The 28,000-nt window shown below is 60.8% G+C and overlaps 1 protein-coding gene across 5 annotated transcripts; it reads right to left on the bottom strand.

Annotated features, from left to right (window-relative positions):
* LOC135891599 (syntaxin-binding protein 2-like) lies at positions 1 to 26,893 on the bottom strand. 5 transcript variants are annotated; one of them, XM_065419208.1, is made up of 20 exons: positions 26,857 to 26,893; positions 24,495 to 24,544; positions 23,377 to 23,458; positions 22,682 to 22,777; positions 22,147 to 22,160; positions 21,958 to 22,036; positions 21,129 to 21,232; positions 20,418 to 20,566; positions 19,816 to 19,900; positions 14,969 to 15,099; positions 14,719 to 14,826; positions 13,665 to 13,722; positions 9,028 to 9,093; positions 8,240 to 8,320; positions 7,767 to 7,905; positions 6,599 to 6,729; positions 6,044 to 6,133; positions 1,789 to 1,874; positions 721 to 878; positions 1 to 169 (listed from the first exon to the last, which is right to left on the bottom strand). In XM_065419208.1, the coding sequence occupies exons 1-20, from the start codon at positions 26,891 to 26,893 to the stop codon at positions 90 to 92; spliced, it is 1,824 nt and encodes a 607-aa protein (XP_065275280.1). In that variant the 3' UTR covers positions 1 to 89. The 5 variants fall into 5 exon arrangements, with proteins under 5 accessions (XP_065275280.1, XP_065275281.1, XP_065275282.1 ...); XM_065419209.1 differs by lacking the exon at positions 22,147 to 22,160 and having other exon boundaries at positions 6,593 to 6,729; positions 22,701 to 22,777; XM_065419210.1 differs by lacking the exon at positions 22,147 to 22,160 and having other exon boundaries at positions 22,701 to 22,777.
* Positions 26,894 to 28,000: the final 1,107 nt, after the last annotated feature.

The following is a 28,000-nucleotide window of genomic DNA, read 5'->3' as shown; positions in this document are numbered from 1 at the left end:
AGCGGGGAAGGTGCTTTATTGCGAAGAGCAGGTGGCTCTGGGGGCAGCGAGCTGTGGGGGGCAGAGTCTCTGCGGGGAGGGGGCTGCTTCTAGACCTCCTCTGGGGCCTCCTGGTCGAGGGTTTGGACGTCATCCAGGAAGCTCTTGGGGGTTAGGATGTGACTGGAACCTGGGGGGGAGAGAGGTGGTTGGCAGCGGTGGGCACAGTGGGGCGGGCATGAGGCTGGCATCACCATCTCCCCCATCCTTGCAGCTGGACCCTGCTCTAGTGCAGGGGGGGAGGGGCTGTCTCCTGCCCCCCGCGGCCTGGCACCGCACCCCTCGTGCCGCTGTACCCTGCATGGCCAGGCAAGAATCCATGCGCTGACAGCGTTCCTCACCCTTGAGTCTTAGAGGGGTGTGTGCAGGGGGTGAGCCATATCCCTATGGGTGTTACTGGGGGTGTCTGACTGGACCCCTACACATGGTCCCTGGGCAAGGAGAGGCCTGGGGAGCCAGGGACTAGGAGATCAGGTGTCTAGATACAGGCCATGCGTGGCTGAGGCAGGTGGGGCAAGCACATCTGTTCCCAGGCCCCCGGGTGCGGGAGGACAGAGGGTGGCAGGGGCGCCCTGTGGGTGCTAGGCAGGCAGTTCTAGGGTCTCCCCCTCCCAGGGGGTCCCGACTGTCCCTGACCTGGGCATTCCAGCCACCTCTCCCCCCAGGACTCGCCCCACTCACCGATCACCACCTCCCACTCGCCCTTGGTGGCCCGGGTCACTTCGTAGGCGCAGCGCATCTCAGCCATGGTCACCCCACCCAGCATGTAGATGATGAGGCGCGGGCCCGTCCGGTACTCGGCCGCTGGCTTGCTCTTGTGCCAATGCCCGAAGCGGGTGCTGGGGGAGAAAGGAGCAGTGTGGATACCAGGGGCTCACTGAGGGAATGCCAGGCGGAGAGGTGGGCACTGCCCGAAGCGGGGGCTGGGGGGTAGACGGGCAGTGTAGATACCAGGGGCTCGCTGACGGAATGCCAGGCGGAGGGATGGGCACTGCCCGAAGCGGGGGCTGGGGGTGAGAGGGACTGTGTGGATACCAGGGGCTCGCTGAGGGAAGGCCAGGCGGAGGGGTGGGCACTGCCCGAAGCGGGGGCTGGGGGTGAGAGGGACTGTGTGGATACCAGGGGCTCGCTGAGGGAAGGCCAGGCGGAGGGGTGGGCACTGCCCGAAGCGGGGGCTGGGGGGTAGACGGGCAGTGTAGATACCAGGGGCTCGCTGACGGAATGCCAGGCGGAGGGATGGGCACTGCCTGAAGCGGGGGCTGGGGGGAGAGGGGCAGTGTGGATACCAGGGGCTCGCTGAGGGAAGGCCAGGCGGAGGGATGGGCACTGCCCGAAGCGGGGGCTGGGGGGAGAGGGGCAGTGTGGATACCAGGGGCTCGCTGAGGGAAGGCCAGATGGAAGGGCAGGGCCTGGAGGGGGATGGGGGGCAGGCCCTGCCCAAGGCAGTGGGACAGGAGTCCCAAAGGAGGCAAGAGGGAGTAGGGGAGGGTGGCACCTGCCCTGGGCTGGGGGTGCTGTCTAAAGCTCAGCCAGTCCCTTTCCTCCATCCTGAGCCCTGGTGTGTTGAGGGCCTGCTGGGGTGTGGGGACATGGTGAGATGGGTCCAGGGCTCCAGGCTCTTGGACACCCCCTCCCCCGTAGAGGGCAGGGTCCTGGCCACACACTCCCAGGCACAGAGGCTCCTACACCCGGGGGGGTGGGGGGGTGTCAGGGCTCTGCCCCCCACAGCCCAGCCGGGCTCAGCCTTACCTGACAGCAGCCTGAGAGCTGGTGGTAGGGACCACGTCTGACATGAAGGGCCACAACTTGGTGTCCAATTTCTCCTCAATGATGTCCTGGACAGGGGGAGGGGGGAAGAGGACAGGTCAGCAGGGGCTAAGCAGCAGGAACCTTGGACCTGGTGGCCAAGCCAGGCCCCATTTGGGGGAGGGGCTGGGACGGCTCCTCCCTGAATGATTGACAGTCCCTGTGGGAGCAGCCTGGGGCCCCCTTTCTGGGGTGGGACATGGGAAGCCAGCAAAAAGCACGTTGACTCCTCCCGTGATGCCCCCCCATCTCCCCCACCTCCCCCTCAGCTGCTCAGTGCCCTGCTGTGAACTCCCCACCCATCCACCGTTATGGGGAGGGCAGAGACCTCCTGCAGCCAGATCCAGGGCCCCTCACTTGGGGGAGGAGGGAGGCAGGGGGCTGCCCTCAGTGCCCCTTCCCTGCTGCGGGCAGATCCAGGCCCTGCCTCTTGCCCCATGAGGTGTGTCCCAGCCACGCAGGGGGCCCAGGCTATGATACATCCTAATACCACATAATAGGGGCTTTTACATTAATCCGCTGCGTTGACTTGTACAGGGAGGCTTAAGGCCTGCCGAGCTGCGGCTAGCGCGGGGGCTGGGGGTGGGGGGGTTGGATTAGGCACAGGATTGAGGCTACCACAACTGCCTGCCCCAAAATCCCACAGGAGGAACCATCACAGTGTTGGAGCAGGGGCCTGGGAGCCTCCCTCAGGTGTGGGGGGTTAATTCTTGGCCTGGAGGAGCCCCAAGGCAGTAGGCTGAAGGCAACTAAGTGTGCCCCTCACCCCCTTGAAGAGTGCCCCACAGGGCAGGGCGATGAGGGGCTCAGCCCCCAGCAAGCATTGGGGGAAGGAGCGACCATGTCACCTCTCACAAGCTAAGCAGGTTTGGGCCCAGGCAGCGCTTGGATAGGAGACCTCTAAGGAAAAGCCAGTGGGTGCTGGGGGGTGCTAGTGAGTCAGCAGAGGGTGCTTTATGTCCCCAGTGCGGCGCTAGGGGGCGCTGTCCTGCAGGGAGCGGGCGGGGGGCTCAGTAGGGGGCGCTCTCCCCTGGCAGTCAGTGCTGGCCCCAGTGCGGCGCTAGGAGGCGCTGTATTGCAGGGAGCGGGCGGGGGGCTCAGCAGGGGGGGCTCTCCCCGGTCAGTCAGTGCTGGCCCCAGTGCGGTGCTAGGGGGGGCTGTACTGCCAGGAGCAGGCGGAGGGCTCTGCAGGGGGCGCTCTCCCCTGGCAGTCAGTGCTGGCCCCAGTGCAGTGCTAGGGGGCGCTGTACTGCAGGGAGCGGGCGGGGGGCTCAGTAGGGGGCGCTCTCCCCTGGCAGTCAGTGCTGGCCCCAGTGCGGCGCTAGGGGGCGCTGTCCTGCAGGGAGCGGGCGGGGGGCTCAGCAGGGGGCTCTCTCCCCTGGCAGTCAATGCTGGCCCCAGTGCAGCGCTAGGGGGCGCTGTACTGCCAGGAGCGGGCGGAGGGCTCAGCAGGGGGCTCTCTCCCCTGGCAGTCAATGCTGGCCCCAGTGCGGCGCTAGGGGGCGCTGTCCTGCAGGGAGCGGGCGGGGGGCTCAGCAGGGGGCGCTCTCCCCTGGCAGTCAGTGCTGGCCCCAGTGCGGCGCTAGGGGGCGCTGTCCTGCAGGGAGCGGGCGGGGGGCTGAGCAGGGGGCGCTCTCCCCTGGCAGTCAGTGCTGGCCCCAGTGTGGCGCTAGGGGGCGCTGTATTGCAGGGAGCGGGCGGGGGGCTCAGCAGGGGGCTCTCTCCCCTGGCAGTCAATGCTGGCCCCAGTGCGGCGCTAGGGGGCGCTGTCCTGCAGGGAGCGGGCGGGGGGCTCAGTAGGGGGCGCTCTCCCCTGGCAGTCAGTGCTGGCCCCAGTGCGGCGCTAGGGGGCGCTGTCCTGCAGGGAGCGGGCGGGGGGCTCAGCAGGGGGCTCTCTCCCCTGGCAGTCAATGCTGGCCCCAGTGCGGCGCTAGGGGGCGCTGTATTGCAGGGAGCGGGCAGGGGGCTCAGCAGGGGGCGCTCTCCCCTGGCAGTCAGTGCTGGCCCCAGTGCGGCGCTAGGGGGCGCTGGGCTGCAGGGAGCGGGCGGGGGGCTCAGCAGGGGGCTCTCTCCCCTGGCAGTCAATGCTGGCCCCAGTGCGGCGCTAGGGGGCGCTGTCCTGCAGGGAGCGGGTGGGGGGCTCAGCAGGGGGCGCTCTCCCCTGGCAGTCAGTGCTGGCCCCAGTGCGGTGCTAGGGGGCGCTGTCCTGCAGGGAGCGGGCGGGGGGCTCAGCAGGGGGCGCTCTCCCCTGGCAGTCAGTGCTGGCCCCAGTGCGGCGCTAGGGGGCGCTGTATTGCAGGGAGCGGGCGGGGGGCTCAGCAGGGGGCTCTCTCCCCTGGCAGTCAATGCTGGCCCCAGTGCGGCGCTAGGGGGCGCTGTCCTGCAGGGAGCGGGCGGGGGGCTCAGTAGGGGGCGCTCTCCCCTGGCAGTCAGTGCTGGCCCCAGTGCGGCGCTAGGGGGCGCTGTATTGCAGGGAGCGGGCGGGGGGCTCAGTAGGGGGCGCTCTCCCCTGGCAGTCAATGCTGGCCCCAGTGCGGCGCTAGGGGGCGCTGTCCTGCAGGGAGCGGGCGGGGGGCTCAGCAGGGGGCGCTCTCCCCTGGCAGTCAGTGCTGGCCCCAGTGCGGCGCTAGGGGGCGCTGTCCTGCAGGGAGCGGGCGGGGGGCTCAGCAGGGGGCGCTCTCCCCTGGCAGTCAGTGCTGGCCCCAGTGCGGCGCTAGGGGGCGCTGTATTGCAGGGAGCGGGCTGGGGGCTGAGCAGGGGGCGCTCTCCCCGGTCAGTCAGTGACCAGTACTGTGCTGCAGGAGTTCGTCCTTTAGATGAACGTCAAACAGCTGCTGCTCACTGGAGGTTAGGCCAAGGACCCTGCCGGCCATTCAGATTCCAGTGCCAGTCATGACAGTGTGCTGCCTGGATCCCCTGCACTTCCAGCCCCACACGCTGATCACCTCCTGCCCTAGACTCTCGGGCAGTGCTGCTGTGCGGCTGTTAACAGCTGTCTGCCAGTCCTCAGGAGGAATTCAGCCCCAGTGAGGGACCCCTGTATAAACTGCCTCTGCCCCACCCCAGAGGTGGCAGCATCTCAGTACCGGGTAAGACAACTGCCCTGCACTCGTGTCTATGATCTAAGGGCAGGTCTTCACTACAGGGGGGGGTCGATTTAAGATATGCAAATTCAGCTACGCGAATAGCGTAGCTGAATTCGACGTATCGCAGCCGACTTACCCCGCTGTAAGGACGGTGGCAAAATCGACCTCCGCGGCTTCCCGTCGACGGCGCTTACTCCCACCTCCGCTGGTGGAGTAAGAGCGTCGATTCGGGGATCGATTGTCGCGTCCCGACGAGACACGATAATTCGATCCCCGAGAGGTCGATTTCTACCCGCCGATTCACGCAGGTAGTGTAGACCTAGCCTAAGACCCCTAAGGATGGCAGCAGGAGAGGACTTTCTGATGAGCCCCTCACATGGCTAGAGCCCTGCACGGATACAAAAATGTGGATGTGCATCAGCCCGCAATCCACTAGCCGTCTGTATCCGCATCCTCATGGGTAGCAGCAAGCCCTCACAAGGGCTAGCGAGGGGGGGAAGGGGTCTTGCTTGGAAGAGGCAGCGCGAGGGTGGGGCTTGGGGGTAAGGGGCAGCTTGGAGGGGGTGGGGGCTTGGGGGAAGGGGCAGTGTGGAGGGGGCAGGGTCTAGAGGAGAATGGGTAGCGCGGGGGCGGGGTCTCAAGAAGGGGCAGCGTGGAGGGGGTGGGGGCTGGGGGGAGGGGTTTCTCATCACGTGATGCTCCTGGGGGGTCACAAGCGACGGTACACGGCAGCAGCAGAGCATGTTGCATCACAGTGGGGTGCTGCCCGGGAGCTGGTGGGGACGCTGGTGCTGCTCAGCGTGGCAAGGCGAGTGGGTGCCGGCCAGCCCCGACTCCGACCTGTTGCCCAGCCACTGGCTGCTGGCCAGCGGCCCCAAGCGCGCTGTGCCCCCCAGGCTGCCTGAGCTGGATGCCGCAGGCCAGGCGCTGCTGGGGAGTAGAGCCCGACCCGGTTGTATCTGCAACCGATCCACTATCCGCAGAAATGGTGCACGGATATGCAGGGCTCCACACATGGCTGACCCCAAACCAGCCCCTCCCCCTTGGGCCGAGCCTGCCAGGTGTGACCCCCACCCGCCACCCCCAAGGCCAGGAAGCAGACGGCCTGGTACCTCCATGACGTCCTTGAGCCTGGGGGTCCAGCGGGAGAGCAGGTAGGTGGACTCCGGCCGCACCTTCCTCTCGGGTCGCAGCTGCCCGCTCTGGGGGAGGAAGGGAGAGGGGGTGAGAGGCAGCAGGGAGGGGGTGCGGGATGGGAACGGGGGCAGACAGGGAGAGCGTGGCCTACCTGAGTCGCTCCAGCCGGGCTGGCAGGGGAGGGGCAGAGAAAAGAACAGAATGGATCACTGAGCGAGAGAGAGAGAGAGAGAGAGGAGGGGAGAGAGACTGATGGGAGAACAGAGACACTTCCCCCCATTCGTCACATGGCCACCCCATGCAGTGGTCACCAGCTCCAGCTCCCTGGCGATCTGAGGTCCTGACCCCCAGGGTCCTCTGCAGGGCAGAAGAGGTCACCCCAGATGGGGAGTAACTCGGGGGTCACCCTCATATGGGGAGGGCGTCACCCCACTGTATGGGGCAGAGGCCACCTTTGTGCTGGGAGTAGGTCACTGCCATGGAGGGCACCTCCAGGATGGCCTGGGCTCCCCTGCCATGGGTACAGCTGCTGGCCCCTGGCCCCATTCCCTTACCCCAGGCGTGAAAGAGATGCCCAGGAAGTCCATGTTGTTGATGCTGCCGCTCAGCTGCTGGATCTTGGCACACTGGATCAGCTTGGTGAGGTTCTCCTTGCTCACACCTGCATGGGGAGAGACAGGTCAGCGCTAGCACCCTTGGGACGCACCCACAGCCTTGGCACATTCAGTCCATGGCCCAGGAGTCCTAGTTCCCTGATCAAACCCTGAGATCCTGCTCTTCCTACCCCTCCCAGAGCTGGGGGTAGAACTAGGGTGACCAGATAGTAAGTGTGAAAAATCGGGACAGAGGGTGGGGGGTAATAGGTGCCTATATAAGAAAAAGCCCCAAATATCAGGACTGTCCCTATAAAATCGGGACATCTGGTCACCCTAGGTAGAATCCACGAGTCCTGGCTCCCAGCCCCCCTCTAACCCACTAGACCGCACGCAGTTAATGACTGAATTTAGGTTCTTGATGCTCTTCCCTCCCTCCAGAGGTTCTCTCGGGAGCAGGGGGCAGGGGTCTCTCTAGCTCCCCCTGGCAGTGCAGAGGGAGTCCCCCTCCCCCTGATCTGGGCTCCCCCATCTGCAGCCAGTCAGGTACAGTGTCAGAGCCGAGGCCTGGGTCCTTAAGACTGGCTGCAGATGGGGGAGCCCAGATCAGGGGGAGGGGGACTCCCTCTGCACTGCCAGGGGGAGCTAGAGAATGGGCCAGGGGGCTGCTCGGGGTGTACGTCTCCATCCCCCGTCCCTGCAGAGAACGGGCCGGGGGGGGCCGTTCCGGGTGTGTGTCTCCATTTCCCCTCCCTGCAGAGAATGGGCCGGGGGAATCGTGGAGGGCGGACACTGCTGGGAAGGCAGCAGCAGGGAGCAAAGGCCGCCAGGTCTGACCCCAGGGGGCAGTGCGGAGCGTGGGCACGGCACACTGTCTGGCTCGCAGGCACCGAGAGGTGGGCAGAGGGGAGACAGGGCCGTAGAGCCAGGCTGGACACAGGCCCCGGGAAGCGGCTGGCTGGGAGACGCCCTGCGTGGCTGGGGGGCGTGCCAGTCTGAGCAGTGCTATTCCCCCCGAGCCCCATAGGCCTGGGCCCCGCCTCCAGGAGCGCCCCCTGCAGCAGCAGGCCTCCCAGTGCTGCGCCCTGCAGGCCTGTGGCGTTACCGTTCTTCAGGAAGATGTAGAGCAGGATGATGCGCGTCTTGTCGCAGGCCTGCACGCTGGGGTCCAGCAGGACGGGCCGGATGATCTCCATCGGGTCCCTGATCACCTTCCCATCCACGTCCGTCCCCATGGCCAGGTCCTGGGGGGGGAGGGGGGCGCACACACAAGGCCCAGGTCAGGCTGCTCCGCTTCCTCCTGCCCCGCAGCAGGATGGGAGACGCAATGGCCCCACGACCCACAGGTCGCCTACCCCCTGTGCCAGGGCCCCCTCCTCCCTGGGGTCAGCTCCCCCTGGGGTGAGCAACGGGCCCCCAGGGAGTAACCCGAGCCCCATGTCCCCCTTCTGCACCTGCGGTGCTACATGGGGGGGCTGGCCCTGGCTCCAGCGAACCTGAGGCTCTGAGACCCCTTTCTCCGGGCTGAGTCCATGAGCCAGACTCTGGCCCCCAGCCAGGCTCTGCCCACAGACCCACCTGCTCCACGCTGCACAGCTTCTCCACCGTCCCTTTGAAGTGCCGCATGCAGTCCTCGGCCAGGTTCAGGTGCGTGGAGTACTGCGGGGAGAGACCGGGACAGGGGGGAGTTTACTGCGGCACTGCATCACCGGCTGGTCCAGAGCACCCACACCTCCCAGCCCCCAAGGAGGGCCCCTTGGCCAGAGGAGCAGCCCCAATCGGCTGTGTAAGCCGAGTATATAGGGATTGTTTTGCCCAGCACTGAAGTGCAGCCACCTCTGGGGTGGAGTGGGGCAGCTGGAGGGGAGGATCAGGAGGAGGGAGCAGCTTCCAAATCAGCCCACGGCTTCTCTGTTAGTCAGCATGAGGTTGGGGGCTTGGAGACCAGCAGGTGTCGGGGTACCTATGCCAGTGGCCAGGAGCTTTCTGTTGGCACGTGGCCCAGTGGCACCAGGAGTGGCTCCAACGGGCTGGTTTGGAAGCCCACCAAGGCCCTCTCCTGAGAGCTGCAGCAGCAAGGCGTGGGCGTTACCCAAGGGCTGCCATTGCTGCGGCTAACATGGCAGCTCTGGGCACTGACGGGCAGGCTGCTGCCCATGGTGCCACACAGCACCTGGGGGGGAAATGGCTCTGCCCGATGGGACAGGTCAGAAGCTCTCATCAGGCAGTAAAGCGGAGTGCCCCAGAGTGCCCTGCCCCCCAGAGAGTCCCTACTGTCCCTCACCAGCCCCACAGAGCACCCTGCCCCCCCATCAGCCCCACTGAATGCCCTGCCCCCCGCCCACTAACAGCCCCAGCCCCGTTACCTTGTTCAGCTCTCTCTGGTACTCAGGCAGCTTCTTCAGGATCTGGGACAGGTCCTCGATGTCGGCCTGGAGGGAGGCGGTGGTGAGATCCCGGCCCCTCCCAGCACACAGAGCCCCCTGCAAGGCAGAGGCCTCGCCTGGGGACAGCCGCAGCAGCCCAACCACGCGTGCCAGGGCCAGGGTGGGTCACTCAGGCCACGTGTGGCTGTGGCTTGGGTTAGACCTGCTCTTCCCAGGCCAGCTGGAATGAGACGGGAGCCCCGCAACCCGAGTGCCCCTTGAGGTGTAAAGCGGCAGCGGGCCAGGGAGATGCCAGCATTGGCTCCCTGCAGCTCTCCCTGCAAGGCCCTGACCCTGCTTTCTGACCCCGCCCCATGGGCCTTTGCCCTCCCTCACCGTGGGGAGCTCCAGAGCTCTGGCTGGGGGGCAGGGGGCTCCACATACACCTCTTAGCCCTTTACAGGCAAACCCTGGGAGCAATTGGACAGCCCCCCCCCCAACCCCTCCTAGGGCAGCAGGGCAGCCTCCCCTCCCCATCAGTGGCAGTGGGATGGGTCCCCCCGTCCCAGACTCATAGAATCATAGAATCATAGAATCATAGAATCATAGAATATCAGGGTTGGAAGGGACCTCAAGAGGTCATCTAGTCCAACCCCCTGCTCAAAGCAGGACCAATTCCCAACTAAATCATCCCAGCCAGGGCTTTGTCAAGCCGGGCCTTAAAAACCTCCAAGGAAGGAGACTCCACCACCTCCCTAGGTAACGCATTCCAGTGCTTCACCACCCTCCTAGTGAAATAGTGTTTCCTAATATCCAACCTGGACCTCCCCCACTGCAACTTGAGACCATTGCTCCTTGTTCTGTCATCTGCCACCACTGAGAACAGCCGAGCTCCATCCTCTTTGGAACCCCCCTTCAGGTAGTTGAAGGCTGCTATCAAATCCCCCCTCATTCTTCTCTTCTGGAGACTAAACAATCCCAGTTCCCTCAGCCTCTCCTCATAAGTCATGTGCTCCAGACCCCTAATCATTTTTGTTGCCCTCCGCTGGACTCTTTCCAATTTTTCCACATCCTTCTTGTAGTGTGGGGCCCAAAATTGGACACAGTATTCCAGATAAGGCCTCACCAATGTCGAATAAAGGGGAACGATCACGTTCCTCGATCTGCTGGCAATGCCCCTACTTATACAGCCCAAAATGCCGTTAGCCTTCTTAGCAACAAGAGCACACTGTTGACTCATATCCAGCTTCTCGTCCACTGTGACCCCTAGGTCCTTTTCTGCAGAACTGCTACCTAGCCATTCGGTCCCTAGTCTGTAGCAGTGCATGGGATTCTTCCGTCCTAAGTGCAGGACTCTGCACTTATCCTTGTTGAACCTCATCAGGTTTTTTTTGGCCCAATCCTCTAATTTGTCTAGGTCCCTCTGTATCCGATCCCTACCCTCTAGTGTATCTACCACGCCTCCTAGTTTAGTGTCATCTGCAAACTTGCTGAGAGTGCAGTCCACACCATCCTCCAGATCATTAATAAAGATATTAAACAAAACTGGCCCCAGGACCGACCCTTGGGGCACTCCGCTTGAAACCGGCTGCCAACTAGACATGGAGCCATTGATCACTACCCGTTGAGCCCGACGATCTAGCCAGCTTTCTATCCACCTTACAGTCCATTCATCCAGCCCATATTTCTTTAACTTGGCGGCAAGAATACTGTGGGAGACTGTATCAAAAGCTTTGCTAAAGTCAAGGAATAACACATCCACTGCTTTCCCCTCATCCACAGAGCCAGTTATCTCATCATAGAAGGCAATTAGGTTAGTCAGGCACGACTTCCCTTTGGTGAATCCATGCTGACTGTTCCTGATCACTTTCCTCTCCTCTAAGTGTTTCATAATTGATTCCTTGATGCTTCTACGGCCACAATGTTCTGAAGATTCAGAGCAGGCACAGCAGGGACAGAAGGATTGTGAAGAGGTTTGGCAGCATGTGACTTCCAGAAGGAGAAAGAGGAGCGTCCATGCACCAGCAATGGAGATACAGGTGAGCAATCGTTTCCATGTTCTCTCCACAGGTACTAATGCGGAGAGTGGACTAGATGACCCATCTGAGGGAAGGGAGCAGAAGGAGACTCCACCGATTGGAAGGCAAAAGATGCACTGTCCTAGGGATGGGGGTTCCACGACCACCACTCCCAAGAGGAGGAGGAGGGTGGTGGTGGTCGGGGACTCCCTCCTCAGGGGGACTGAGTCATCTATCTGCCGCCCCGACCGGGAAAACCGAGAGGTCTGCTGCTTGCCAGGAGCTAGGATACACGATGTGACGGAGAGACTGCCGAGACTCATCAAGCCCTCGGATCGCTACCCCTTCCTGCTTCTCCATGTGGGCACCAATGATACTGCCAAGAATGACCTTGAGCGGATCACTGCAGACTATGTGGCTCTGGGAAGAAGGATAAAGGAGTTTGAGGCGCAAGTGGTGTTCTCGTCCATCCTCCCTGTGCAAGGAAAAGGCCTGGGTAGAGACCGTCGAATCGTGGAAGTCAATGAATGGCTACGCAGGTGGTGTCGGAGAGAAGGCTTTGGATTCTTCGACCATGGGATGGTGTTCCAAGAAGGAGGAGTGCTAGGCAGAGACGGGCTCCACCTAACGAAGAGAGGGAAGAGCATCTTCGCCAGCAGGCTGGCTAACCTAGTGAGGAGGGCTTTAAACTAGGTTCACCGGGGGAAGGAGACCAAAGCCCTGAGGTAAGTGGGGAAATGGGATCCTGGGAGGAAGCACAAGCAGGAGAGCGCAAGAGGGGAGGATTCCTGTCTCATGCTGAGAAAGAGGGACATTGGATGAGTTATCTTAAGTGCCTATACACAAATGCAAGAAGCCTGGGAAACAAGCAGGGAGAACTGGAAGTCCTGGCACAATCAGGGAACTATGATGCGATTGGAATAACAGAGACTTGGTGGGATAACTCACATGACTGGAGTACTGTCATGGATGGATATAAACTGTTCAGGAAGGACAGGCAGGGCAGAAAAGGTGGGGGAGTTGCGTTGTATGTAAGAGAGGAGTATGACTGCTCAGAGCTCCGGTATGAAACTGCAGAAAAACCTGAGAGTCTCTGGATAAAGTTGAGAAGTGTGAGCAACAAGGGTGATGTCGTGGTTGGAGTCTGCTATAGACCACCAGACCAGGGGGATGAGGTGGATGAGGCTTTCTTCTGGCAACTAGCAGAAGTTGCTAGATCGCAGGCCCTGGTTCTCATGGGAGACTTTAATCACCCTGATATCTGCTGGGAGAGCAATACAGCGGTGCACAGACAATCCAGGAAGTTTTTGGAAAGTGTAGGGGACAATTTCCTGGTGCAAGTGCTGGAGGAACCAACTAGGGGCAGAGCTTTTCTTGACCTGCTGCTCACAAACAGGGAAGAATTAGTAGGGGAAGCAAAAGTGGATGGGAACCTGGGAGGCAGTGACCATGAGATGGTCGAGTTCAGGATCCTGACACAAGGAAGAAAGGAGAGCAGCAGAATACGGACCCTGGACTTCAGAAAAGCAGACTTTGACTCCCTCAGGGAACAGATGGGCAGGATCCCCTGGGAGAATAACATGAAGGGCAAAGGGGTCCAGGAGAGCTGGCTGTATTTTAAAGAATCCTTATTGCGGTTGCAGGAACAAACCATCCCGATGTGTAGAAAGAATAGTAAATATGGCAGGCGACCAGCTTGGCTAAACAGTGAAATCCTTGCTGAACTTAAACGCAAAAAAGAAGCTTACAAGAAGTGGAAGATTGGACAAATGACCAGGGAGGAGTATAAAACTATTGCTCAGGCATGCAGGAATGAAATCAGGAAGGCCAAATCACACTTGGAGTTGCAGCTAGCAAGAGATGTTAAGAGTAACAAGAAAGGTTTCTTCAGGTATGTTAGCAACAAGAAGAAAGTCAAGGAAAGTGTGGGCCCCTTACTGAATGTGGGAGGCAACCTAGTGACCGAGGATGTGGAAAAAGCTAATGTACTCAATGCTTTTTTTGCCTCTGTCTTCACGAACAAGGTCAGCTCCCAGACTGCTGCACTGGGCAGCACAATATGGGGAGAAGGTGACCAGCCCTATGTGGAGAAAGAAGTGGTTCGGGACTATTTAGAAAAACTGGATGTGCACAAGTCCATGGGGCCGGATGCGCTGCATCCGAGGGTGCTAAAGGAGTTGGCGGATGAGATTGCAGAGCCATTAGCCATTATTTTTGAAAACTCATGGCGATCGGGGGAGGTCCCGGATGACTGGAAAAAGGCTAATGTAGTGCCCATCTTTAAAAAAGGGAAGAAGGAGGATCCGGGGAACTACAGGCCAGTCAGCCTCACCTCAGTCCCTGGAAAAATCATGGAACAGGTCCTCAAGGAATCAATTATGAAACACTTAGAGGAGAGGAAAGTGATCAGGAACAGTCAGCATGGATTCACCAAAGGGAAGTCGTGCCTGACTAACCTAATTGCCTTCTATGATGAGATAACTGGCTCTGTGGATGAGGGGAAAGCAGTGGATGTGTTATTCCTTGACTTTAGCAAAGCTTTTGATACAGTCTCCCACAGTATTCTTGCCGCCAAGTTAAAGACTCCCCAATCGCTCCCCCTCCCAGCCCCCACCGCACCTCGTCCGTGGTCAGCCTCTTGCTCTCACAGAAGGTGTGCAGCAGCTCAGTCACCTTCCTGCAGCAGGGAGAGGGGTCAGGCCGGAGCCAGGCACTGCCTTAGAGGTAGGGGGTGCCCTGTCCTATGCTACAGGGGATGGAGCCCCCACCCCACGGGCACCACGGTTCTCTGCCTCGAGAGCCTCAGATGGGGCGGGGGGGGGACTCTTCCCAAGTTACCCCAAGGCAGAGTTCAGTGCACCTCTGGGGGCTCCTGGCGCCCTGCGGGAGGGTGGGGGGGGACTGGGGGCAGCGGCAGGCCCAGCAGGAGGTCGGTGAGGGACTCACTCAAGGGGCTGTGAGGTGCCTGGGGAGATCCTGGGATCGGGGGAAGACAGTGTCCAGGGGGATCCCCAAGAGGAGATGCAGACAGTTGCTCTGGAAGGGAGCGCTCAGGGGTCCTTTGGGGAGAGGGGCTGGGTCCAGGGGGTCTCAGCACTCAGAGAGGAGCATGTCTGAGGGACAGGCCCCAGCACTGGGTGGGAGGGGAAGGGGGAGTCCTGGCAGTGAGCAGGAGAGGGGTGTGTTGCTGGGGGGTGTCCTTGCACTGGGTGGGAGAGGAGTGTATCCAAGGGGGAGTGGGGTTCCAGCACTGGGTGGGAAGGGAAGGGGAGGGGTGTGTCCGAGGGGGCCCCAGGGTGGGGAGGGCTGTGTCTGAAGGGGAGGATGGGGGAAGTCCCGGCACTGGAAAAGAGGGGGGATGTCAACGGGGTGGGCTGTCCTGGCACTGGGTGGGAGAGGTGTGTCCGAGGGGGAGGTCCTGGCAGTGGGCGGGGAGGAGAGGGCTGTGCCAAAGTGGGGGTAGGGGGTCCTGGCACTGGGCGGGGAGGGGAGAGGTGTACCGAAGGGGGGGGTAACGAGTCCCGGACTAGGCATTGGGTGGGGCACAAAGTGGTGTGTCCGGGGAGGGCGGGGGCGGATGGGTCCCGGCCCTGGGTGGGGCACGGAGGGGCATATCCGGGGTGATGGACGGGGCACAGAGGGGTGTGTCAGGGGCAGGGCTGAGCGCGCTCACTGGGAGACGTCAGCGATGTGCATGTGGCGTAGCTGCACCCAGAGTTCGTCATCTTCATCCAGCAGCGCCTCCTTCTCCCGCGAGTCGCTGGTGCCCGTTGTCTCGTACCTGCGGAGGGGGGATGGGGTCAGGCTGCGACACCCCTCCTCCGAGCGTGGGAGCTACAGAGCAGTGCCGGTGCCTGGGTCACATCCCCCCAGCCCGCCTGAGGAGGAGTGCGGGGCGCCCCCTGCTGGCAGCCAGGCCCTACCTGTAGGTGTTGTTCTCGATGCTGAGCAGGTCGTAGGCCATGGCCTGGAAGGTGAGCTCATGCAGCAGTGGGGACACCAGGTCGAAGCGCCGGTCCACGATCAACAGCTGAGAGCGGGCTTTGTCAGGGCCCTGGGGCAAAGGAGAGAGAGAACCGTCATCCCCTGCTCCGACGGATGGTTCCTGGCCTGACTTACACGGCACAATCCAATGGGCCCTGGTGGGCCTGAAACTTCACCACCCACCCTCTCTGTGGCCCAGCCCCCAACCCCAGGGGAAGCCAGGAGACACCCACCAAGCTAGCTGAGACGTGCCCTGGGGTCCCGCCCTGACCAGCAGGGAGAGCTCCTGTCATAACTATAAAGGGAAGGGTAACAGCTCTCCTGTATACAGTACTAAAATCCCTCCTGGCCAGAGATTCCAAAATCCTGTTACCTGTAAAGGGTTAAGAAGCTCGGGTAACCTGGCTGACACCTGACCCAGAGGACCAATAAGGGGACAAGATACGTTCAAATCTTGGGGGGGGAAAGGCTTTTGTGTGTGCTCTTTGTTTTAAGGGGTTGTTCGCTCTTGGGACTGAGAGGGACCAGACATCAATCCAGGTTCTCCCCATCTTTCTAAACAAGTCTCTCTTATTTCAAAATTGTAAGTAAAAGCCAGGCAAGGCGTCTTAGATTTACTTTGTTTTCTCAACTTGTAAATGTACCTTTTACTAGAGTGGTTATCTTTGTTTGCTACACTCTGAACCTAAGACAGAGGGGAGTCCTCTGAGCTCTTTAAGTTTGATTACCCTGTAAAGTTATTTTCCATACTGATTTTACAGAGATGATTTTTTACCTTTTTCTTTAATTAAAAGCCTTCTTTTTAAGAACCTGATTGATTTCTCCTTGTTTTAAGATCCAAAGGGAGTTTGGATCTGTATTCACCAGGAGTTGGTGAAAGGAAGGAGGGGGGAAGGGTCAATTTCTCCTTATTTAAGATCCAAGGAGTTTGGATCTGTATTCACCAGGGAATTGGTGAAGGTCTCTCAAGGCTACCCAGGAAAGGGAATTAGCTTTGGGATGGTGGCAGCGGACCAGAACTAAGCTGGTAGTTAAGCTTAGAAGTTTTCATGCAGGCCCCTACATTTGTACCCTAAAGTTCAAAGTGGGGATACAGCCTTGACAGCTCCCCACCCAGCTGCGCTGCAACGCCCCCTGCAGGGACAGGCCACCTGCCCCTCATGCAAATAGCAATGGCCACTCCCCCAAGCACGCTCTCTGCTCGTGCCTCTCCACCAACGGGAGCATGCCCCTTACAAGGCAGCCCCCCGACTGCGCCCTGCCCCATATGCTGCGTGGGAAGGGGGGGAACTACACCAGAAGGCCCTGGCTAGTCTATCGTTAACCAACACCAGGCCCAGAGACTCTTTGATATAAGGTCCCAGAGGGGGACAATGGGACGTTATCCCGATGCCCCACCTTGCATCTGAGCTGGGACCCCATATGAGGCTTTAGCTCCCCACTCCCAGCCTGGGTGGCCCCCCCCCAGCATCCAGCTGGACAGAGACCACTCAAATGGTCAGCATCTCAGACCCACATCATGGGGGGGGGGCTGTCCCAGCCCCCGCTCCCTGCCTGATCAGCATGCACTGCCCTCTTAGCACAGCAGGTGGCGATAGGAGACCAGCCCTGTGCTCCCATGGCAGACGGCTCTGAAACCGGCTCCAGCAGCTCCAGTGGAACCCAAGCCCACCCAGGAGCACCTCAGCAAGGGGCTGCGTCTGCTCTTTGCTGGGTAGCACAGACAGTCAGGGGTCTGGGGACGTACAGCCCCTGACGCTTCCCCAACTGTCCCCCCTCAGTACGTGGCCCGATTTGCAGCCACACTTGGTCTCCACAGCCTCTGGGTAAATGGGTTGAGGCTGACGGGGGAGCGCCTCTCTTGGAGGCGTATCTGGACCCCACCACTGTAGCACTATCATTGCTGCATCCTGCCCCCCCATGCACGTGGGGCTGGGCAGGGCTGTCACCCCATTGCAGAGGGGGATGGAGGCCCCAGAGGGGCTGGGTGACTCACCCAAGGTCACACAGGAAGTCTGTGGCAGAGCAGGGACATGAACCCAGAACTGGCACCATCATTCCTCTCCAGCACTATCCAGCCTGGGGGGGTTGCTATGCCCAGCGCCCCTCCCGGACTCTGCTCACACCTTTGCCAGTTCAGCTCGGCTGGAGGGATCCCCGAGTGCAGATGGGGGCTGGCGTAACCACCAGGTCACCCCCAGAGCAGAGGGGCGCTTAGTGCACTGGTGAGTGCCACAGCACTGCCTGGGCCAGCTACCCCTCAGGGCTGGCAGCTGGGAAACATCAAGGCAAGAAGGACTAGTGCAGACAAGGCCCCAGGGCGCCGTGACCGTGGGCTGGGTGGCTTTGGAGACCTGACTGCTAGAGGCCATGCTACAAGAGTCCCTGTGGTTCTGCGCCAGCTGGCAAGGCGGGGTCACACTGGACTGGCCAGCCAGGATTGTGAGCATGGAGCCAGCACTGCATTGAGAGCAGGGGCTTGAGTCAGCACTCCCGGTCCTGCGGTGGGCATGCTGTCTGGACTCCTGGCTCCTATTCCTGCCTTTGCCACCTACTTGTGGCACGCTGCTCCATGCCTCAGTTTCCCCCGTGTAACATAGGGATAGTGCTTACACCTGTGACAGGGAGGCTTGGCAAGGGTCTCAGGAATATCCCTGGGGGGGCTCAGAGGAGCAGGGTGTGCACGGAGCAGGACTTTGCCCTCCCCAGCGCCGCTCTCAGCTCCTGAGAATAGCACAGATCAGACGGGGGCTGCAGGCTGGAGCCAGCTCTGCTGCAGCAAGTAGCTCCGGTGGTTAACAAGCATGCTGTCAATCCCTTCCCTGGGTAGATGGTTTGGGCAGCCAGGTGTGTGCCAGGCTCCCCTCTGGAGGCAGGCCTGTGCTGCCAGCTGTGAGTTACAGAGCGTCTGTGCCATGGCAGCCAGCTATCCCAGAGGGGGCCCCCCTGCCCGAGACTGGTATCATTATCCCCATTTTACAGATGGGGAAACTGAGGCACAAATAGGGGAGGTGACTTGCCCAAGGTCACCCAGCTGGGAATAGAACCCCGGTCTCCCGTCCCAGTCCAAGGCTCTAGCCACTAGGCAACATTGCCTCGGTGGATGGGAAAGTAGAGCGAAAAGGTGCGCTCATGGATCCACAGGGTCGGTGCCAGGGCCCCAGCTGGGGAAGTCTCTGGGAGGAAGCCCTTTGCTGTGCCAGACCCCAACAGGTCTCTCTCTTCCTCCAGGACAAGCCATACGGCCTCCCACCTCCTGAGACCGAACCGCTGGGCTTCACCCCGTGAGCCCTGCCCAGTGAGTCCAGCTGAGACAGACCCTGGGACAGACCCGTCCACTCCGCAGGGCCCGATGCCACTCAGCCCGGGTGACAGGGCCACTCCCCCAGCGTTGTCAGAACAGTCGGGTTTCTTAGGCACCTGGACCCCAGCCCGGGCAGCCCAGCCCACTGAAGGTTAAAGCAAGAGGCCGTTCTGGTCAGCCCAGAGCCCGGCCGAGCTGCAGCGAAACCTGTTTTCAGGCTCCGGGTCTCTCGCTCAGGGCCTGTCTACATGTAAACCCCTGCAGCTGCGCCGCTTCAGTGACGCCGCCTTTCTCATACCCCCGAGCGAGGCAATTGCCTCCTGTAGACCAGGCCTCTTCAGTCTGACCTTGGTCAGTTCTCAGGCGAGAGCTCCCAGCTTCCCCCACTTATCCCCCAGCTCAAACCTTCCCAACCCTGTGTTCTCGAGCTGGGGCCCCTGCTCCGATTCCCTGCTGGGAGCGTCCAGCCAGGAGCCATTGGAGATGTCATGGTCTTTCTGGCCCCCAGGCTGATCTGGGTTGGATTCTCTTCATTTCACCAAGACAGGGATGTGACACCCCCCCACACCATGATTCTTACCTTCCCTGAGAGTCCTTCCCCCCACGCCCCACCAGAGAAGCCATGAAACATATAGGGGAAACTGAGGCACGCATCGGCTTCATAAAAGATATTACAAACATTCCCAGTTGGTCACAGGTGCACAGTCTCCCAGCAGCTCGGCAAAGGCTGGAAGCAAGAGCAGAAGCAACAGGAGGGAGAGATCTGGGCAGGCCTTGGATTTTACATCACTTTGCTTCTCCTAGGGGGACAGGAGCCACTGGGTTTCCCATGCGAGAATCCAGGGCAGGGTGGGTTTGCAGCTCCCCTCTGCTGGGGGTGGGACGGGGACGGCAGGAGCTGGGTCAGGGCTGACTTGTGGCTAAGGCTCAGGAGAGCTGGGTTCTACTCCTGCTCTGACAGACTCCCTGCATGCCTCAGTTTCCCATCTGTAACACAGGCCCCCCTGCCTCCCCTGGGAGGCTGAATTCATTAGTGAGGTTCCGATACCACGGTGATGGGTGTAGGAGCACACACAGACAGGAGTGTCCAGGTGTGGAAGAGGCTCTGTGTGCAAAGCTTACTTCTGTGACCGAACTGCCCTGTTTATAAACAGAGATTGTGCTGGGCACACACTTCCCCAGTCGGTGCCTCGGTTTCCCCATCCGTACAGAGGGGATAAGGACACTGGCCTTTGTAGAGCACTTTGCGATCCGCCCACGGCCACTGTTAGAGAAGGGCTGGGGCCGTTAGTCCAACCACACAGGGAATGCTATTGTTCTCCCGAGCCCTCAGGATCTCCAAGGGGGTCTAGACCCCACCCCTCCCCCCGCCAGGATCTCCGAGCAGGTTCTAAATCACTCCTTCCTTCTACTTCTCATGTACTCCCGCTCCCCCCGCGGCTCTGTCCCATGGTGAGGGCGTGGCCGGCACAGCTCGCTCACCTCTCCCATGCTGGGCTCGTATGTCTTGAACACCTTGAGTTTGGCCAGTACAGCATGTGCCAGGTGGAAGTTATCTTCATGGTCCCTGCAGCAAAGACAAACCCTGTGGGTAGAAACAGCTCCTCCCCCAGGGGCACACGCACTTCCTGTAGGAGATGACCAGGTAACCTTCTCCCTCTGGGCACACTCACTTCCTGTAGTGGATGGCTGGGTACCTCCCCATGGCACACTCAATTCCTATAAGGGATAACTGGGTACCCCTCCTCCCGGGCACACTCACTTCCTGTAGCGGATGGCCGGGTACCCCTCCCCCCGGGCACACTCACTTCCTGTAGCGGATGGCCGGGTACCCCTCCCCCCGGGCAAACTCACTTCCTGTAGCGGATGGCCGGGTACCCCTCCCCCCGGGCACACTCACTTCCTGTAGCGGATGGCCGGGTACCCCTCCCCCCGGGCACACTCACTTCCTGTAGCGGATGGCCGGGTACCCCTCCCCCCGGGCAAACTCACTTCCTGTAGCGGATGGCCGGGTACCACTCCCCCCGGGCACACTCACTTCCTGTAGCGGATGGCTGGGTACCCCTCCCCCCGGGCACACTCACTTCCTGTAGCGGATGGCTGGATACTCCTCCAGGGTTTCACACAATGAAGCAATCTGCTCTGCCAGCATCTCCAGCTCCTTGTTCCTTTCCCAGGCGCAGCAGGGGCTGAACCAGTTGTGGAAACTCTGTGGCCTGTCCAGGGAGTACACCTGGGGGGCGGGGGGAGCAGAGGTCAGACCCTGGTGCCAACTGCTGGCAGTCAGGCCAGCTGTGCCCCATACCGCGCCCCTAAGATGCGCTGTTGGACCAGGCCAGCCTGGCGGAGCCGGAACGAGCCCCTAGTGAGGGAGAGATCCCTTTGCCAAAGCCACTCCTGTTGTGGTAGAGGGACAGCGGCCCAGAGATTCATGCACCCGCCTGGGATGAAGATGCCCCGGATTCAGGTCCTTACTGAGCTGCAGCGGTGTATCTCTGCCCTGGAGAAGTCAATGTTGGGGGAGGGGGCTTGGACATGCTTCTAGTCTGGCGAAAGCCCCAGCGTAGCCACAGGCAAACCCGGCATCAACGCGCGTCTGCCGCTGTCGCTTATTTCACTGGACGAACAGAACGAGCCATTGGGGAAAACGTGCTGCCCTGGGCTGGCGTCAAACCCAGGGCCCTAGAAGGGAAAGGTGTCCCCGCCCTGAGCCATGTGGAACACTAAGGTTGGGGTGTCATACGTCACCCATCTGCCCTGCGGCCCTGCTCCTCCAAAGCCCGGTCACCCCTTACCTGGCTCTCATAGGGCAGGAAGGCCATGTTGATCTCCTTGAGGATTTTGATGGCCTTGGTGATCCGTGACTTCCGCAGCTTGTTGAACAGAGGGTCAGGACAGGCTGCAAGGCAAAGGCAGTGGGTGGGGGTGACAGGCACAGGGCTCAGGACCACCAGCACAGCGCCAGCCCCCACGGACGGGGCCAGGACGGGCACAGCAGGGGCAGTAGTGCTGCACACCTGTGGGGAACCTGGGCAGGTCAGCAGGGCCACACAGGAGTCAACTATGAGTCCAACCCCCCTGAACCAGAGTCACGCCAGGTTCTCGGCTTCTGCAGCATCAGCAGCGAGGAGGGCGGGGGCACAATCTCTCCTACGCAGTCCCTTTCTCACACCCTGCCCTCAGCCCACCGCAGGGGGAAGTGACTGGAGTGTACAACTCAGGATGATGCACAAGGAGGAACAGGGACTTGGGCTGTAATGGGGAGAAGCAGATGTGACCTTGACAAACTGGGTATTCTGGGTATACCATTCCCACACCCCAGTTGGGACTGATGGAGCAATGCATGCTGGGAATGGTAGCCAGAGGCCGCCTTTCTGGGCGCACCCTGCAGGTGTCTGTGAGCCGTGCTGGCTGGAGGCAGGCCCATGGGGGAGAAGGGGGGGGAAGGGATCGGTGGGGTCGTTCGGTCTGGCCTGCTGGGTCTGCATCCCCCTGCAGGAGGGCAGAGCGTAATCAGGGTGCTGCGCATTGGCCTGCTGGCAGAGAGAGACCCCCCCACCCCCAAGCTCCAGTGTGCTGCTGGCCAGGCTCCCGGCAGGGGGATTCCCCGCCCCAGATACTCACGGCTGAGGAAGAAGACGTGAGCTGCCTTGTAGGTGAAGGTGGGGGTGCCCTGGAAGTCATCGATCAGAGCCTGCACCGACTGCAAAGGGGGGAGAGGAGGGGTTGTCAGCACCAGCCAAGGCCCCTCCCTGCTGCCCGAAGGGCCCAGCCCATGCCCAGCCCCTGGGGACTCAGGGCCCAGCATGATGCCATCGGGAGGTGGGCTGGTTTTCACCCCCCTGCCCCTGGTCTCCCTCCACTGGCCTCCCTGCTGCAGACGCAGGAGCCTCCTCCCCCACAGCCCCTGCTACCTGAGCCTCTGCCTCAGCGATTCTCCTTCACTTTGAGTCTCAGCTGAGGACTTAGGGTGACCAGATGTCCCAATTTTATAGGGACAGTCGCAATATTTAGTTTTTTTCCCTTCTATAGGCTCCTGTTACCCCCCAACACCTGTCCCGGTTTTTCACACTTGCTATCTGGTCAGCCTAGCTGAGGTTGCCTCTCTCCGCCTGCTGCACCTTCCCATCCAACCCCCACGGGACTGCACTGCGGAGAGGTCTAGGGGACAGTCTGTGCCTCACGTGGCAAAGAACACGAAGCCCAGCTCCGGGGAAACAGCCTCTTGGGGAGCCCCTACTGGCCCCATTCCCATCCTGACCTTGTGCTGCGCATCCCCCCGGACAGCGTCACCTCCAGGCTGCACTAGGTGCTGCCCCGGGGTCTCCCCTGCTCCCCATCCAGCTGCCCCAGGCCCGAGCTCCTACCTTCTCCACAGGGCTGAGCAGGTAGATGGCCTCCAGGCTGGGGATTGGCTCCCGGCGCTTGTTAATATCTTCCACAACTAGGAGAGAGCAGACATTGGGCGCGGGTCAGTGTGTCCTAGCCACCCGCCCCAGCCGCTCTCCACAGGGATGGGGGGAGGGGAAGCCAAGGGGCACAGGGATGTTCGCTGGCAGCAGGCTGAGGGGTTCCACAGGCTACAATGCAGCAGCAGCTTTGATGTGGGGCCATGGGCTGCGATGCTGCCCCAGTACGGAGCAGGGAGGAAACGTCCCTCTGTACTGTCCTGGGGACAGCCCCCTAGAGCGCTGGCTCAGCTCGGTGCCCCTCAACCCCAGGGCTCCTCCACCCTGGAGCAGGGAGCCAGCATTCCCCCTCCCCTGCCAGGACCCTGCCCACAGCATGGGGGAGGAGCAGCGAGGAGTTAACGGGAGTCTGAGAAAAGCGGTGAAGAGGCTCCAGGGGCTGAAAGCGCCGGGCTAAGGGAACTAGATCTGGCTGGGAAGGTACCAATAGCAAGGAGGGCATCTAGGGGGCTGCAAAGGGGGAAAACTAGATGCAAATGTGAATGTAGACAAGTCAACTCCCCGACTGTGAGGTGTATCCAAGGGGGAGGGGAGCCCTGGTGGGGGGAGCAGACGGGAGGGAGGGGCCACTCACGTGTGATGCCTTCATCCACGATGTCGGACATCTTGCAGCATGACGAAAGGATGCGCGTGCTGGGGTGGTCCATGATCAGCACCTGGGGTAGCGAGAGGGGAGCGTGCCGCTTCGGACGAGCTAGTCACTGCCCTGAGCCCAGCCGCCCACCATCATCATCCACGGCACAGCCAAGGGAGCAGAGCGACTGCTAACGGCAGAGCCGACGGCTCCTGGCCCAGCCCTTCCACAGCAGAGCGGCAGGGCCGTTACCAAGCCTGCACTTGGCTGAGCTGACCGTGCTAAGGACTGCGTGAGGAGCGACAAGGAGAGCAGGCTCCGAGCAGAGTGGCTGGTACGAGATGTCGGAGACAAACCTGGGACACCCGGCTATTCCGAATGGTTCCAGCCTCCTAGACTGGAGGAGATCAGCCTCTTGGCCCAGGTGACAGGGTGAGTGCAAGAGGCAGGGACAGAACCCAGGAGTCCTAGCTCCCAGTGCCCTCCTCTGATCCACCAGATACCCGCTCCCCAGCCCTCGGACAGAACCAGGATCAGGGCACAGAGGAATGGAACGAGGGGAGTCTCCGTGTTCCCCTAGGAAAGCCCTGTAGGCCATCGGCCCAACATCTCTACTGCCTTCCTGCCGTGCCGAATGAACCCATTGCTCCGTGCAGCCCAGCATCCTGCTGCACCAGATTCAGCCACTGGGAAACCTAGTCCCCTGTGCTCCCTCTGCCGCACCGGCCAAGCCCACTGCTCCACACACCCCAGCCCAGTCCATGCCGGGGGCTCAATAACCTGCCTGCCCAATGGTGCATGCTGCCCCCATGCTTGGTGCTTTCCTGCTCCTCCTCCCACCCAGGCTGGCTCACTGGGCCCAGTGGTCTGATCCGGTGTGTGTGTGGGGAGATATGGGGCTAGCTGGACCAGCTGGGTCTTATCCAGCACAGCGGGAAGGCAGACATACCCAAGCCTAGCTGGGGGCGGATGATCGGCTAGACAGAGCAGGGATCTGATCCAGCCTGGAAAACCTCAGGGTCCTAATGAATCCCAAGAAGCTGGAGGGGAAGGAGCACGATATATGGATACAGCATATCCCCAGGGGGACACCAGGGCAGCAGGCCCGGCCTGCTTACCTTCCATTCTCCTTCCTTCTTCACACTGCGAAAGACAACGCTGAGGATCTCTGCGAGGGAAAGAGATGGGGATTAGTGGTGGGGATTGGATGGGACGGCTGTGCCCTGAGCCAGGACCCACTGGCTGGTGGAAGGACCCCTTGGGGAAGTGGCTCAGAGGCTGCTCTCAGGCCAGCTAGCGATGTGCTCCTAGCAGAGCCCCCAGTCAGCGATCGTGGTGGGGTGGCAGGCTAGATGGGCCATGGCTCTGATCCCCCTTCCTTTCTGCCAGGCTGGAGACGAGCGCAGCTGAACTAAGGATCTGGCCCCGTGCAGCAAGAGAACAGATCCTGTCCAGCACCTCTTGACTGGAGGGGATCCAGTGACTCTCTACTGCATGTGGGGGACGACAACACGACAAAGACTTCGAATCCTGAGTCCTGCACAAAGAACCCCTCCAAGGCATGCCCCGCTCAGGGAACTGCCGGCCTGTCTCCTGGGCACCTTCCACGGCCAAGCTAAGCAATTAGATAGTCAGCTCTTCGAGCCAAGCACCATCTTTTTGTTATGCCCAGCAGAATGGTACCCTGACCCATGACTGGCACTCCTGGGTGCTACCGTAATATACCTAATAAATAATGTACAGCACCCAGCACAATGGGGTCCTGGCCCACGACTGGTGCTCCTGGGAACTACCGTAATACACCTAATGAATAATGTACAGCACCCAGCACAATGGGGCCTTGGTCCATGACTTGGGCTCCTGGGTCCTACCGTAATACAGGCATTTCAACCCTGAACTGCAGCTACGGCCCCCCACACTAGCCCTGGGCTGCCCCCACCAGCTGTGCCAGTGCCCCTCACTACTGACTGGAGCCCCCTGCTACCCCAGCCCTGGGCTCCCTCCCATTCCCAGCTCTGCCAGTGCCCCTCACTCCTGTCTGCAGCCCCCTGCTATCCCAGCCCTGGTCTGTCCCCCACCAGCTCTGCCAGTGCTCCTCACTCTTGAACCGCAGCTATTCCAGTCCTGGGTTCCCCATCTCACAGCTCTGCAGATGCCCCTCATTCCTGTCCTCAGCCCCCGCTATCCCAGCCCTTGGATCCCACCCACTCCCAGCTCCGCCAGTGCCCTTTACTGCAGCCCCCTGCTATGCCAGCCCTGGTCTGTCCCCACCAGCTCTGCCAGAGCTCCTCACTCCTGACCTGCAGCTATTCCAGTCCTGGGTTCCTCCCCCCCCTCACGGCTCTGCAGATGCCCCTCACTCCTGACCTGCAGCCCCCTGCTATTCCTGTTCAGAGACCCCTCTTGAACCGGGGCAGTATGGCCCAGCCCAAGTATTCAAAAGTCACGTGTCAGGCCCTCCTAATTGTGTGATTTACTGAGGAAAAACTAAGAGAAGAGCTAAGGGTTATTAGCACCACCGGCCGTCCTGACCTGTGGGCCACTTTTGCTCTGTCCCAGTTCTGGGGGCAACCATGGAACATCTGAACTGAATTCACTTTCCAAGGGTCTTTTAAACCCCAGGCCTGTGGTCTGGATTTAGCCACGGGCCCCGTCCACTGCAGCTGGGGCTGGAGATTCACAGTGGCTTGGGCTTCTGAAGTAACACAGCCCACACAGCGGGTCAGGGTGTTGCCAGAAGACAATGACTAACACATAGCAACTAACACCTCAGAGTCCAGCATGCACAAGGCAGCGGAGGCCATGCTGATCAGGTGTAAGGCTTTAACTTGTTCTCTCCTACATTACAGCTATAGCCTATGCCAGCTCTGCGTTGTGGCCGGGCAGAAGCGTACTGCTTCACTACGGTACAAAGTGGCTATGATGTCATTTTTCTCCTCGTGTGCAGCTGTTACCCGTTCTGACAGGCTGTTTATAACGCTAAGTTTACTAGTTTTCGGAGGTGGTTGGGGGAGGAGAGGGGGTGCAAGGTGGAAGTTTCGCCTAGGGCGCAAAATATCCTTGCACCGGCCCTGGCAGGAGTCACCCCGATGGAAAGAGATGACGATGATTCCCCCCAAAGTGCAGCTCCTATGGGAGGGGGCAGCCCTTGGGGGTGGGGCAGACACCCTCCTGGTGTGTGACAGGCAGGCAGGGGGAGGAGGAGCTCTCTGCTCTGACTGGTTTCAGAGTAGCAGCCGTGTTAGTCTGTACCCCACGAAAGCTTATGCTCTAATAAACTTGTTAGTCTCTAAGGTGCCACAAGTACTCCTGTTCTTTCTGCTCTGACTGACTCCTAATCCTCCCCGAGGGTGCGACACCCCCATAAGCGCCCCGCCCTGCCCTCCCCGGGCCCCCCAACTGGGGGTCCTGTTCCCCCAGACCCACACCCGACTGGATTCTGCCCCCGACCGGGCTCAGACCCCCCAGCTCTGCACTCACTCTCGCGCACCACCGCCTTCAGCCCGGATGGGGTCATCTCTGCCTTCTCTCACGCACCTTCGAGTCCTGTGGATGGAAGTGGGACTCAGCTGTGTGCGGGGCAGGGCTGGAGTCAGGACTCCTGGGTTCTGCCCCTGCTCTGCTCCTACCCTTGTGCGCGCCCTGGCTTCTCCCTGCCGTGCTCGGGGAGTGTCTGTGACGCTGGGCGACGGCCACTAGTGACACTGATGGAGGGGCCCAGTTCCCTCTAGTGTCACTGATGGATGGGCGCAGCCCCACCAGTGATTGATTTGAGTATAAAGCAACTGGGGTGCTGGTGGGTTGATGTCTGCAAGGCTGATGACGGCCGAACGCCGCAGCCCCCCACTTCTGGCGCTGCAGGGGCCGGGCCTGGGCACCCATGGGCCTGCGCCTGGTGACAGGGCCACGCAGGTCCCCGCTGATCCCCCACCCGGTCACGTGGGGCGCAGAGGGAGGCGGGGCCCCCTTGCAGGGTTAAAGCGAGGACTGGGTTGGGGTAGTGGGGCCTCAACCCACTCCGGTCAGGGCCCCCCACCGAGCTGCAAGTCCCCCCCAACCAGTGCCCCCCCCAGCAGTGCCCCTCGCTCCCCCCGAGTCAAGTCTCTTGCCCACCTCCACCCAGCCTCCCCCCCCAGCCAGGCTCCTCAGCCCCCGCAGCCAGGCCCCCCAGCCAGGCCCCGTGTTGTACCCAGGAGCAGGAGCGGGTTTAATGGAACGTCTCCTTCCCTCGCTCTTCACTTCGACCAGAACGTGCTGGGACAGCCTGAGCTGCGCACACACAGTCACTGGGACGGACTGCACCACTCGGCAGGGAGCTCAGTCCCTTTCTGCATTTAGTGGCGGGAAAATATGGTACAGTCCCAGCAAGGGTGGAAAACAGTCTGAGGTAAAATTGTCCTTGGAGTGGCCAATGGCGGGAAAAACCAGTTGGATCCAGTTATGACTGGGCCATGATAACAGTAAACAACAAGATGGCGGTCACAAGATGGCAGTTCAGACTCCATCTTGGATTGCTGCTATATCTTTACAAACTACACATTGAATTTAATATACACATATTTTAACAGACTATAATCCTATAACAAAACACACCCAGCAGTATATAGAGCAGTATAAACAAGTC

Source organism: Emys orbicularis, chromosome 19 (genome assembly GCF_028017835.1).
Source record: "Emys orbicularis isolate rEmyOrb1 chromosome 19, rEmyOrb1.hap1, whole genome shotgun sequence".
Taxonomy (NCBI): domain Eukaryota; kingdom Metazoa; phylum Chordata; order Testudines; family Emydidae; genus Emys; species Emys orbicularis.
This window is presented reverse-complemented; position numbering and strand designations above follow the sequence as displayed.